Genomic DNA, 13,622 nt, shown 5'->3' with positions numbered 1-13,622 from the left:
ATCCAGCAGCCAGTGTATTCCTGGTGTCACTGCGGCTGTGTAAGCCAAGGACGCCCGTGCAGGAGCAGCTGGCTTCCAGGGCCGCAGCTCTCCCGACCCCTGCCCTCTCTCCTAAGCCGCAGAGTTCCTCCTCAGGCTGCACCCTGTCTTCCATCAGCACCTTGGATCCTTGGGCATTGGCTGCCCTTCCAGCTGCTGTTCTCTTAGGTTCAGACCTTCCCACTTAAGTGACATCTAGATCCTGCATGGGTCATGGAACGTTTTCTTTAATGTCTGCCTTTTCTTGCCTAACTCTGTCTACTAACGGGCAATAGAACTTCAGCCAAGGCGTAGTTTTCTGTGCCTTATTTTAGTCCTGGAGCAAGGCACAGGCAAAGTAGTGTTAAGAGTTGTCTCCAGTAGCCTTTTTGAGGGTTCCTGTGCTCATTTTCATCTTCTGACTCCAGTACCTGAGAGGAGGCATCAAGAACGAAAGCCTGGCTTCCTGCGTCCTGATTGGGGTGGGCCTTGTGTGGAGCTTGGGACTAGAAGGGCAGGGAGACTGGGGAAAGGTGGCCTGGCCCCCACTTAGGTTCCTCTGCAGCAGCTTCCAGCTGGGAGTCCAGGCGGGTACCTTCTAGCCCATCACTGAAACCACGGCACGGACAGTACGTTCTCTTGTAAACGAGATTTTTTTGGTTTATTTTTGCTAGGGGCATGACACAAGAAGAGAATGGGTACCTGTTGCTGTTTCAAAGGGAAAGTAAATGTATAGAACCTTTTCCTGGTCTTTAGGATATTAGAATGTTAGCCAGCTTATCTCTTGGCAGCTGTCAGTAGTAGAAACCTGGCTTCGCCTGTGGTCATCACTGGTCAGAAACTCAACTCTTTAGGGCCCAGATCGAAGGAGCTGGATATCCCGCCTCTGTGCCGACACCATTGTTACACTTGATCTATTTCAGGCTGTCCAGTGAGTACAAAGCCGTCTGACTCAGCATGTGAGAGCAAGACCAATTCCACTCCTGCCCACCAAGAACGCGCGTATGAGTATGTGGAGTGTCCCGTCACGGGCTCTGTGGCCAAGAATAAGGAGAACTTAGATCCTGCGAATCTGGTAATGCACGCTTGCCCCATCTTCCTGAAACTTCCTGTGCAGAGATGCTTTTATGGATCTCAAGACAAGCCGCAGGCTGCTAGGGCTGATTTCTTCTGTTCTTTTAAAATCAGATATTCCATCCACAGTAAAAATCTAGACTGTGTTACTAAGTAGTTTCAGAGAACGCCTGAGAAAACGGCGAGCATGAAGTGCCAGAGCAGGTTGACTGGCGACGTGCCACGCCAAAGGAATTTCCTTTTGGGGTAGTTACGGGGTGCGGGTGGGAAGTTCCCTTAGGAGTGCAGCTAGAGTTCGTAACGCTGTTTCTGGTCTTGGGGAACCTTGTAGGCATGCTGCAAGATTGGGGGGCCCCCATCATTCACGTGAATCACTGGGGCGGTACAGTGTCACATGGCAGCCAGCAGTGGAATGCCATTGAGAAAGGAAGGACGGGAGAAGCATGGTCTCATCCCACTTTGTGATAGTCAGGCGACGTAGGGAATTGAGGTTTCATGTTTGGAATCGCATTTTAATGGAGCGACAGACTTGGGCCTGTACTTTAGAGCGGGGGTCCCCAACACCCAGGCTGGTACCGGTCGGTCCGTGGTCTGTTAGGACCTGGGCTGCACAGCAAGAGGTGAGCGGCGGGCGAGTGAGCAAGCGAAGCTTCATCTGGATTTGCACCCGCTCCCCAGTGTTGGCATCACCGCCTCAGCTCCGCCTCAAATCACCAGGCATTAGATCACCGGTCCCTGTGCCAAAATGGCTAGGCACCGCTGCTTTAGAAGGCCACAGGATTATGAAAAATATTTAGAAATCTTGGCAAACCATTTACCATTCGAAGAAACTGGCAATATATAGTCTGGAAAAGAAAGTCTGTGGAATATCTATATCTATCTATCTATATCGACATAGAGATAGATAGATAGATAGATTGATAGATAGATAGATAGATAGATGATAGATAGATAGATAGATAGATAGATAGATAGATAGATAGATAGATAGAAAGAAAGAAAGAAAACAAAACAGAGACTGGGTGGCTTATAAACAACAGACATTTATTTCTCACAGTAGTTCTGGAGTCTGGGAAATCCAAGATCGAGGTGCCAGCAGATTTGGTGACTCGGGAGGGACGTGAACATTCAGCCTGTTGCGCTCAGTAACTACCCTGCCAAGCTGTAAGGACACTGCTGTGTTGAAAAAGAAGGTGGACAAGACCAGGGTTTCTCCCGGTGGCACTAGCGACACTCGGACATGGATGATTCCCTGTGGCGGGTGCCTCCCTGCGCACTGTGGGACATTGAACAGCATCCGTGGTCACCACCCACGAGATGCCAGTAACACCCTCTCTTCTCAATTGCAACAACCAAAAGTGTTTGGAGACACTTTCAAAAGCGCCGTTACCCGTGGATCTAGGGCATCTGCCCTAGTGCTACAGAAGGCGAGCCTTTCGAAATCCTGCAGACCTAGACTCTGGCCCCGTGGGACTGCGACGTGTAGTGAGAGGATTCGTGACGGCCAACTTTTGCTCATGTCTTTTGGGGGATGCTAAGCACCGTACAATGTCTCCTGTAATCCCCATGACAACTCTATGCAGCCAGCAGTCTTAGTGACCCTGCTTTAGAGCTGAAGACCTTAGAGAGAGGGTAAGCCATTTGCCCACATCACAGCTAGGACGTGGCAGAGCCCAAAGTGAATCCCCATCTGCCTCCGACCTGTGTCCTTAAACATGCTGTGCTGATAGATGCTCGGTATGGCGCCAACATGCCCAGGTCATCTGCCATCTTTCTAACCAGGGGCCACGTGATGACTTAATTCATGTGCATCTGCTAGAAAATCCTTCAGACTTTCACCACAAAAAGAAGTTAGAGGCTAGTGGTTGTCAATCTGGGGTGACTATGCCCGCAGGGGGACATCGATTGTCACAACTGAGGAAGAGGGGTACTATTGGATAGAAGCCAGGGATGTTGCTAAATATCCTACAATGCTCAGAATAGACCCCCATAACCAAATGTCCAGCCCGAAACGTCAGTGGTGCCAAGAGTGAGAAATCCTGGTCCAGGCTAAGTGTTTGCACAACAGTATCATTCCCCTTGTGCTTGGAAGAAAGCCTTCTTCCCCTCCCTCCACTCTGCCAATGTGGGGACATCAGCACTTGTCTGTTTTCAGACCAAAGGCCGAAAGCATAAGCAAAATCCTAAACGTAAAGAGATTTTAAAAGAAGGTGGCTTCGTACATAGAGTCCATGAGACTTTTCCTCAGAAGAGTCAGCAATCGTTTTGAAAAGCCCATCACAGAAAGGCTTCTAGAAATGCCTGCAGATCACGGTATTAGTTTTTACTTCTTAATCCTTGAGGAGAAAGACTGGAAATTTAACCACAACGTGTATTTACCATGCATGACAACTTGAACAACAAGGAAAAACAACCTCTGTACTCTGCCTCTTCACATCAGCCAAATCATCTGAGAGGTCTGATATTTCGATGGCACCGGTTTAACAGAGAACCTGTGTCACATGTCTGACGCATCGCTTTCCAGGAAGTACTTAATGATACTGCTTGTTCCTACTTTACATCGTATTTCCAATATTTTTAAAATCCACGTATTTTATTTAGATGCCACCAGCTAATCAGACACCAGCCCCCGATCAACCGTTTGCACTATCCACTGTGAGAGAAGAGTCATCCATTCCGAGAGCAGATTCAGAAAAGAAGTGGGTTTATCCTTCCGAACAGATGTTCTGGAATGCGATGCTAAGGAAAGGGTAAGTCAGTGAGCATATTACTGAGAATGTAAATTTGCTCGTCAGATTCATGTAAGAATTAAACACGAAAGAGATTTTTGTGCCCCAAACTTACAAATTAATCCATTATAATAATGTTCACACTTACCAGAAAATAAGTGCAAGGCCAGTATGTTAGGAATCTCTAGAGGAACAACTAACAGGACGTGCGTGTTCATACACACGTGTCAGTAACATCTGTCAAATCTCGTGAATGTTCTTTCCTAGGTGGAAGTGGAAGGACGACGATATCAGTCAGAGGGACATGTATAATATCATTAGAATTCACAATCAGAATAACGAGCAGGCGTGGAAGGAGATTTTGAAGTGGGAAGCCCTTCATGCTGCGTAAGTATGTCTGCGATCTTAAAAAACACCTTTCCGGCATCTTCCTTACTTTATATCCGCTTTCTAGAGTTTTAACAGTTATTCAGATGCGTTATTTTAATAAAACATCTTAGAGAGCAGGCCTGTTCCAGTGATCGTCATGTGGCAGACCATGCCCACTCCGCCATGTAAAATGACAGCCATCTAATTCTGCCCGTGGATTGGCAGGACCGAGAACAGAAAGGGAGGTGTGGGGATGGCTCGTCTCTGCTGCCCGCTGACTGGGGCCTCAGCCGCCAAGGCTGAGTGATAGGGTTGGCTTGGCAGCCGTGGGCTGACGTCCTGTGAAGGCCTCGTTTATCTGTCTGGTGAGTGACACCAGCTGTCAGCCACGACACCTGCCCACAGCCTCTAAGTGTGGCTGTTTCAGGTCCCCAGAGCTGGAGTTCCAAAAGGCTCCAGGTGGAAGCTGTATCTTCTTTGGCAACAACCTCGGAAGCCCCAGAGTGTCACCAGCCCGCCCAGACTCAAGGGGAGGGGTCAGAAATCCCCCCCACCCCCCCATGAAGGAGCGTCATAGTCCCTTGAAAGCAGAGCATGTGGGACGAGAGACACTAAATCGTCCTCTGCCTCAAGGGAGACGGGAAAATGGTTTTGTTCACTCAGCAGCACTTACTGCATCCCCCCTGGGACGAAGCCTCAGGAGATGTCCCAGCACATGGCCTCTTTGTCGGGGAGGAGCTCCACGAACACAGGGCTCCGAGGACATCCTCTCCGAGGGTCTGCGAGAGCAGGGTTTGTAGCCAGGGCCTCGGCAGCAGCAGCGCGAGCGCAGTTACTTAAGGAGCCGTTCAGACGCGGGTTACGTTAGTTCCTGGGGATTCAGCCAGCGTTCCTTCTTCATGAAGGCCGTTCATCGGTTTCAAATCAAAGAAGAGTGTAGGATTTCCTTGGGTTCATCTGAAAAAAACAAACAAAAAAAAAACCAAAAAAAAACCCAGCTGTTCTGTGCGCAAGAGAAGCAAAAACTTCACCTTTTGTTTCTTTCCTGAGAATATGCCTGTGTCTCCTCCACAAATGGAAAGGCCATTTCCTGACTCCTGCAAAAAGCAGGGGAGCTACATACAGGGAAGACAGTGGAGAGTGGGGGGACGAGCCTGACCCAGAAAGAAAGAGCAACATGTTTAACAAATAGGGCTTTTGCTTGGGAGTTTTTCAAAGCTACCTTCCTCTGTAAATGTTGACGTTATGTAAAATGCATAGAGAACAATGTATATTATTGAGAACCTGCCACATCGTAGTTTTCAAAGGAAAGAAAATATTTTCATAGACTTCTCTTATTGGGGGGTTTCTAGGGAATGTCCTTGTGGCCCGTCGTTGATTCGGTTCGGAGGTAAAGCGAAAGAGTATTCACCACGGGCGAGGATCCGGTCCTGGATGGGGTGAGTGTCGGTGCAGAAAGGTGATCACCACACCTCGCGGCAGGGGCAGCTTTTCCTTGGCACCCAAGGCAGTCTGGGAACTGTAGCGCCACCGTCTAAAACTCAGTATTCAGCGGTGGATTTCTTCCGCTCCCCGAAGTTGGCCCCATGGCAGCCAGATCCACTGGCGTTTCGTGGGTTGCATTGTAACGCAGGAGCCCCGGGCCCGTAGCCTGCGCCTGGGTTGGGTCCTCCGGAAGGACCACCAGGAGGACCACAGGGGTGACAAGTGCTGTTCGTTACTCACGAGGCAGGGAAGCTTCAGCAGCTGCCGGTGGGAGCTGAGGAGGAAGGCTGCTGACCCGAGCATGGCCAGGAGCCGGGGGAGGGGTTATCTCGTGGGGGAGCCGCCACCTCCTCGGCCGGGTGGGAGCGAGATGTGCTTCTGGGTTACAGGAGCAGATAACGTCCACGGGAGCAGCAGGAAACGTCCTTGGGGGCAGGCCCCGCCGAAAGCCCTTTGTGCAGCCAGCGGTCCTTGAGTACGTGGAGGGGCTGTGTCCCAGTTAACCCGACGCCTCTCCACCTCACATTCTTCATGTCACGTCTTCCGGACAGGGGATCCCTGGGTGGCTAGAGCATTTGTTATTGCATCCATATATCACAAATGCAATAAAGACTACACCCTAACAGTAACTACACATCAGCCCAGCAGTCCTGTTACCAGGTAATGGCCCCAAGGGCCGATGGAGGGCCACCAGGTGGTTAAGGGCTTTGCCCCAAGTGCTGCATGCAACACGTCAGGCTACAATTCCTGTTACAACTCCCCCCGGTCTCCTGATCATTCCTCAGTCTTGAGGGAAGAGAGGCAAGGAGACCGTTCTGGCTGCTTTCTTCTAAAAAAGGCCGGAGTTTGGTGGTTAGAGGAATGAAACTCCTACATTCAACTGAGTGTGTTGTTAGCTTTTGGTTCACTATGAATACAAAGTAGCCTTCTGCATGATTCTATGTATTTGAGTCTCAACTTTCCCAGAGCTGTTACTGTCGTATTAGCCACTGTATAGATGCCTCCTATGTCAATGAAAACGAGAAAAAGGTTAATAGAGCAAATTACAGAGCAGCTTCTGAGTTTGTAAGGTTGTCAGCAGATTTCTAGATATAAGGCTGGAAGCATCTGCCGCCACTTGAAATGTCCCTGATGATGTCCGTAGGCACCAGGGCAAACTGTTCACTTGGCCCACCCAGCACCAGTCACTGAGGTTGTTCAAACATGAGCCATTGTGGCAATCTCTCGAATTATATATCAAGTTGTCCATCTTTAGCTTGCGTGGCTTGGAGAAAGCAGTTATAGTTTTCCAATAATGCCTAGTTGAAGGATGGGAGAAAAATTACAAATCGAAAACATGTTCGAAGAGCCACAGACAGATGTTGGAGGAAGCTAGAAGAATTTAGGACCCAGTCCAATCTACAAGTAGAAAATAAAAACCTAAAAGACAATGAATAGTATAAGAATCTAATGTTCACATACGTATATTTCGATCTTTATCGAAACGTTTTCTCTTTCCTCTCCAACTACTCGTCTTTACCAAAGTTAGCCAAATTAGGACTCATTCATTTGCGAAATAAGTCGTCTCAATAAACTTGGGCCTGATCACTTGCATAAGCCCAGCAAGAATATCAATTAACCAGATGGGCCCTTTTAATTCTGCTTTGCTGGAATTTTACAAGGAATCTTCAGATTGAGCTTAAAGGCCTCGCAAGGCCAGAAAAGCCAAAGCAAGGGCCGCCCTCAGATGATGCCTGCAATACCTACAGGTTTCAGGTGAGTTCCTCTCTTCTTGACATCTCCAAAATATCTTGAGGTGCCCGCACCTGCCAAGAACTGACATTCTTTACTCACATGAGAAGGCTGCTGGGAACCCTGAGAGCATGGTACCCGGCCAATATTTCTAAAGGCTTTTATTGGCTCCCGTGAGTCAATTCCTTAAAGCCGTTCGGTCATATCCGAGTCTCTGCATTCCTCTCTAATATGACACTCCAGTCAAAGACTTGGCACTAAAAGCTAGTTTCCAATCATGCCCTGTTATAAAGAGAACAGATTCTTATCGAACTTATGCAAATAACCACATTGCCATGAGAGTAAGGGGACTTACTCATTAAAAGTGTTCGGTTTCGGAGGGGTAGGTGGGGAGGAAAAGAAACATGCCAATTCTGCATAATTATTAGCAAAACTCAATTCTTACTGTTGTGGAGATTCCATTTCCTTAAGTAGCCAAGGGCCTGATTAAGACAACATAAAACATGGGAAATTATTCTGATAAAACACAGAATCTCTGTTTTCTTCAGGCAGTAAGCTTTTCCGTAACATCAGTAGCTGACCAACAGTCCCAGAAACTGTGTTACTTAGCAGAGGGAGAAAACACAACTGTGATTTCGTATTAGCTCGCTTTTGACATTTAAATATATTTCCAGTCTTGTTTAGCTCAACCATATATAAAGTTTCCTCCTTCAAGATTTCTCCCTTCCAAGTACTAATCAGGCCCGACCCTGCTTAGCTTCCGAGATCAGCTGGGATCAGGCGCGTTCAGGGCGGTGTGGCCGTAGACACAAGATTTCTCTTCACAGACCTGCAACTTTCTTCATCCCATCAGTTTGCCTCTTCTTACTCCTTTAGAAATAACCAACTTTAGGACAAACTACTTTTCTTTAATCTCCTTTGAAGTAAATCCCTATACCTTAGACCTTCTGTTACTAAACACATACATGTCCCTTTCAATTGTAATACAAATTCTTAACTCTCAGAAACTTCCATTTCTAATGGCAGTTAGTAAGCAGTTAACATCCTTTAGATTGGCGAATTTATGAATATATTTTATGACCTCTAGAAGTATTTCGTTTGCCCTTGACAGTTTTACAGAGGCTGGGAAAAGGCAGGGGTGGCGTAGGCTTATAGGTCTGAGAGAGTCAGAGGTTAGCATGACGTCATTACTATAACGGTACATTGTGTGGAGGAGGGGTTAGTCCAGCCAGTCAAATCCTGAGCCACAAAATCTTGGCAAATAGTGGGGCTAGGGAGATACCCCATCGGTAGGACAGTGAAGGCCCATTGTTGTCCTTCCCAGGTAAAGACGAATTGATCTTGGCTGTCTGAATATTTTGGACGTGTCCTGGTCCCGCAAAAAGTCATCCAAGCAAGGAGCTGAGGGTCGCAAGTCCCTACCACTTGAGGTCCATTCCAAGGTGCGGACAGCCACCCGCCTGTCGAGCAGGGGTTGCAATTTCTGCTGTGGTTTAAGCTGCCGCAGGGCTACCAGTACTATGCTGGGTTGCTTATCATTTTTGGAGGGGTGGGGGGGCGACCCCGGCCCTTCTCAGATCCGTCCATAGTTGCCATCTGGTCTCCTTTACCAGACAATCCTTACCCTCTGCCTGCACACCCACAACTTTCTGTCTTTTCCCTGGACCCATCGGGCCAGTTCAGTTTCCCCCAAATGGGCAACAGCCTGTGCTGCCACCTGGATTGTTCTCCCCACTAGAGTGGACAGGACAGGCACCAAAGTATCACAATAGGCCGGCGGGGCCGTCTGGATGGCGCGGTCCCGCATACCTGTAGTAAATGGCACTGCATCAGGGCCCTCGGATGGTTCGATATAGCATGCTGCCATCCCATCTCCCTAAGGAACGCCTGCAGTTACGGCGGGGACATCCAGCACGGCTGGGCCATCGGCAACTCGCCTTCATTTGGCCCAGCCATGCGGCAGCCCGCCATGAACCAATTCGGCAGCGACACATTTTCTGCATATTGGATTGCCCCGCATATGCATTGGCACAAAGAAGGGTGGCTGGTGACAGTGGCCATCTGGTCAGTTCATCTCCAGACAGTATTATGCCTTCCGCACCGGTGTCCCAAAGACGAAGTCACTGCCCCGTGATGGACTGTGACCCTTCCCAGCGGACCTTGGTCGCCGGCTCCGCTGCCTCACGCGGCCAGGCGGAGGTGCAAATGTTTAGGGGGGCGAGCTAGCGTCCTCGGGTCTTGCCCCTCAGGGTGCTCCTGTTAGTTTCTGAACAATTACTGGGGAGGCCCAAGACACGTGGCTTCGTCTGGGAGGGACACCTCTATTTCTTCATCTGACTCAGACTCGTGTTCTGCTGTGGGGTCCCACTTCCTGGGGTTCCATTCAGACTGTGCAGTGACTACCCATAGGTGATCTCTCATTAGCTTTTCCTCCCGAACTTTCGCAAGGTACAGGCTAGGTCCTGCGGTTGTTCATTAGTCTGTTCTCACTGCCTTCCCAGAATACCCTCGCTGTTGGCCCGTGTGACTCGCAGGTCCGTGTAGCCTCGCTTCCACTTCCGTCACCCTTTCCTTGGCCTGAGCTGCTTGGCACTGGCTTCCCGTGGCGCCTGCAGGACGGGCGGCCCTCTGTGCTGCCACGGCCGCAGCTCCTTAAAGAACACAGTCTCCCTACTTAGAGCAAAAGCTGGAAGAGGCCCATAAGCACGTTGGGAGCATCCCCCCCTCCTTTGGTGGGGCCCACAAATCTAAAAGGCTTGCCACCTCAGATAACATGGACCCAGAGGCCCACCCCGGGATTCCCCTGGCGAACCCCACCAGGCATGTCCTCCCCATGCCCCCAACTCGAGATTGACTCAACCGGGGTGCTCCATAATACCCTGCCGGCCACGCCAGCTGCAACGCAGGAGCCCCGGGCCTGGAGCCTGCGCCTGGATTGGGTCCTCCAGAAGGACCACCAGGAGGACCAGAGGGGTGACAAGTGTCGTTCATTACTCACGAGGCAGGGAAGCTTCAGCAGCGGCCGGTGGGAGCTGAGGAAGAAGGCTGCTGACCCGAGCAAGCAGAGTTCTGCATGGCCAGGAGCCGGGGGAGGGGTTATCTCGTGGGGGAGCCGCCACCTCCCCAGCCGGATGGGAGCGAGATGTGCTTCTGGGTTACGGGAGCAGATAACGTCCACGGGAGCAGCAGGAAACGTCCTTGGGGATAGGCGCTGCTGAACGCCCTTTGTGCTGCCGGCCTTGGCTGCCGGCCGGGCAGCCAGCAGTCCTCTGAGTACGTGGAGGGGCTGCGTTAACCCTACACGCGGCCTGCCTAAGTATCTGGCATCGAACTGAGTTGTCTTCTGGGTTGTTAAATCTGTCCTCTTTGGACCCCTGCACTCAGCGCTCCTCCCTCTTCTTCCTGCGTAGTCAGAGTCCCCGCTCACCCCGCTGGGTCTCCTTCACGGGGACCCGATGCCTTTGCAGACAGGTGAGCCTTCGTGTGCCCTGGGCTCACCACAGGTCTCCAGCACCTCCTTTCGTGGGCGCTGTGGACTGCGATGCCGAGCGTCGCCTCCCCGTTGAGACACATGACTCGGAGCAGGCCTCGCCGCGCGCTGCTCTTCTGGAGCCGGAGGCACGGCGAGCGATTGAACGCTCACCGGCACGTTTTCATTCCAGGTACGAGTTGCCTTTCGACAGGCACGATTGGATCATCAACCGCTGTGGGACGGAAGTCAGATACGTCATTGACTACTACGACGGCGGCGAAGTCAGCCGGGACTACCAGTTCACCATCCTGGACGTCCGACCCGCTTTGGACTCGCTTTCGGCGGTGTGGGACAGGATGAAGGTCGCCTGGTGGCGCTGGACCTCATAACCACTGTCTTGTTAGAGATGGGCAAATATAACCTTTTTTTTTTTTTTTTCTGAACAATATATTAAACTATTTTCCCCAAACTGAATTGCAGTCATCATGTACTGGGAGTGCAAGTGGATAATGACACCTTACACTTCACTTAGTGAAGGACAGCATGCACCTGCTCTTTGGAGTTTCATTTTCACCCTGCAGTTCATAGCAGATCATGTTAAATTTAATTCCCACTTCCCTTCAGTGGGAAGCAGTCCCTTAGTTTTCACTTTATCTGTGGTATTGCCTGTGTATTTAATCTAGAAAAGTCTGAACGACCTCTGAAAAAGAACTTAAAATATGAGGAGAGCTACTTTTTTTCTTACTGTTTTCTCTTGAATACGCAACATGTGGATCCGAAAGCCTCTGCGATGCTCAGGAGCTTTTACCTGGTCAAATATTTTAATGGAAGCTATTCAGTTATGCTTTTTAAAGAGTTGCCAGCATGTCTAAAGCCCCTATGACCTAGCAGTGAATCCTGAGAAGAAACATAAAAGATTTACACTAGAAATGTACTCAGCAAAACTAAGATGTTTCTTGGCTCTCCAAATTCTCATATGAAGTTTTCAGACTGGATCTTGTTAGAGAATAGTTTGAACGCCCCCATGGTTTGATGGTGCACGTGCATTAGAATATTAAAATATTCTAATAGTCTTTTTAATATTAAGATATTAAAATAGTCTTTTAAATATTTGCATTTCAAGTTTGTGGTTCTGATATATAACTCTGCTCCCAACAAACAGGTCTCATTGTCCCTGGCATTTGACAAGTTCTCCTACCTTTGCGTTCCATCCTTCTGCCTGAAGCCTTCCCTGCAGTTGGCCTCATCTAAACCTTGAAGGTCAGGCACAAGTCGCAGTGCTAGCTCGGGTCCCTTTCCAAAACATGGTTAGATTTTGTTGAGTGTTAGAATTCACCAGGAGAGTATTTTTCCCAGATGTAGAATGTTTGCATCAACTCACTGTCTCAGTTCAGACTTTTTTTGAGGGAGCTCTAAGTTTGCCATTGAAATGCTTGGTACTAGTAATCCATAACATTGTTCTACTTCGAGCAGCGTGTTACAAATGACTTGGGTTTTTTAAAGTTGATAATAATTCTTTTTATTTACCCCAAATACCATTAAATTCTTAGATGGAATTAGCAGCCTGGAGTGATTAATTTGCTGTGAATTTCTTTGTTGTGACAGCTTTGCATGGAATTTTAAAAATCCAACAACCTTAAACTCCTATATTTCAAAATATTTGCATATTTTAAAATAAAATAAAGTTGATGGTAAACAAGTTTTGCAAATCTCTTCAGTAACGTTACACTTAATCATTTCTTCTGACAGAAGTAATCTTTATAGAAGTAATGCCACAGTCTCTGCTAGAGGCAGCCATCTGCTCATCTGCTAATCACATATTTTTAAAGTACAGACAGACCTCGGATCTACTGAGGGTTCGGTTGTAGACCACCACCATAAAGTGAGTCGCAATCTTTTGCCAGTGGAGGGTCTTGCCTTCATTTTGTAAAAAATAACCTGTGAAGCACAATAAAATGAGGTCTGCCTGTGCTAAAGAAAACCGTTACTCTTGGCATTTTTTTTTTTTTTGGTCTTGAGTGCTACTGAATTAGTACAGGATAAGGCATTATTACGAGAAACAGTGTCATAACTGGAAACAAAAGTTAGCCATAGACAGGCAGCCCTTTTATAGGGCTTCGATCTCTCTCTTTTTGATGACAATATCGACAGTTTATACCCTGGAAAAGACTACAGCCTAGTGGATTTCAGATCTGCTTTGTGTCTAGATCGAACATGATCATATCCAAGAATCAATACTCTGATAGGTTTCATTTATAACTTGAAGTTCATTTTGGGTAATCTCTGGGGTTTTAAACAAAGTCTTGTCTACGGAAGCGGCGCTGTTCAGAATCAGAACTACTGTACGTTAGGCTAAGACTCAGCAAACAAAGTGGAGGTTTGAACTGATAGGGCGTATTCCTAGTACTTCCCTAGCTAACATCCATTCACTGAATGTTTGTTTATGCACCGTGCATCACGATGGGAAGGCAGAGACTCCACAGGGCACTCAGTCCTGGAGAGAGCAGTCTGTGAATGAACCGGTGTGTAAGTGCTGGCATTCTGATTTAAAGACTGCCTTGTGGTCGTGGGCGGGGCAAGTGCTCATAAATATTTTTGAGTTTATAGTTACCAATTTCTATACTGAGTCACCAATACGGTTTCTTTACCAGAGTTATTCCTCCCTAGCTAAGTGAAGAGACGTACATTTAGGCCTCACCTCTGTGGTACCTGTGGGACTTGTATTGTGGATCAATTTTCACAGG

General features: G+C 48.5%; 1 protein-coding gene across 3 annotated transcripts in view; it reads left to right on the top strand.

Annotated features, from left to right (window-relative positions):
* LOC102896586 (cytochrome c-type heme lyase) overlaps window positions 1-12,440 on the top strand; it is a 15,041-nt gene extending 2,601 nt beyond the window's left edge. For all 3 annotated transcript variants that reach the window (XM_006906036.3, XM_015599357.2, XM_006906037.3), the window contains exons 3-7: window positions 942-1,093; window positions 3,694-3,842; window positions 4,089-4,208; window positions 5,543-5,629; window positions 11,069-12,440. In XM_006906036.3, coding sequence (XP_006906098.1) covers window positions 942-1,093; window positions 3,694-3,842; window positions 4,089-4,208; window positions 5,543-5,629; window positions 11,069-11,267 — 707 coding nt within the window. In that variant the 3' untranslated portion in view covers window positions 11,268-12,440. The remainder of the gene's footprint in view (window positions 1-941; window positions 1,094-3,693; window positions 3,843-4,088; window positions 4,209-5,542; window positions 5,630-11,068) is intronic.
* The last annotated feature ends 1,182 nt before the right edge of the window (window positions 12,441-13,622 follow it).

The sequence above is a fragment of the Pteropus alecto genome, unplaced genomic scaffold (genome assembly GCF_000325575.1).
Source record: "Pteropus alecto unplaced genomic scaffold, ASM32557v1 scaffold511, whole genome shotgun sequence".
Lineage (NCBI taxonomy): Eukaryota > Metazoa > Chordata > Mammalia > Chiroptera > Pteropodidae > Pteropus > Pteropus alecto.
Note: the sequence above shows the minus strand (reverse complement) of the source record. Positions and strands in the feature narration are given on the sequence as shown.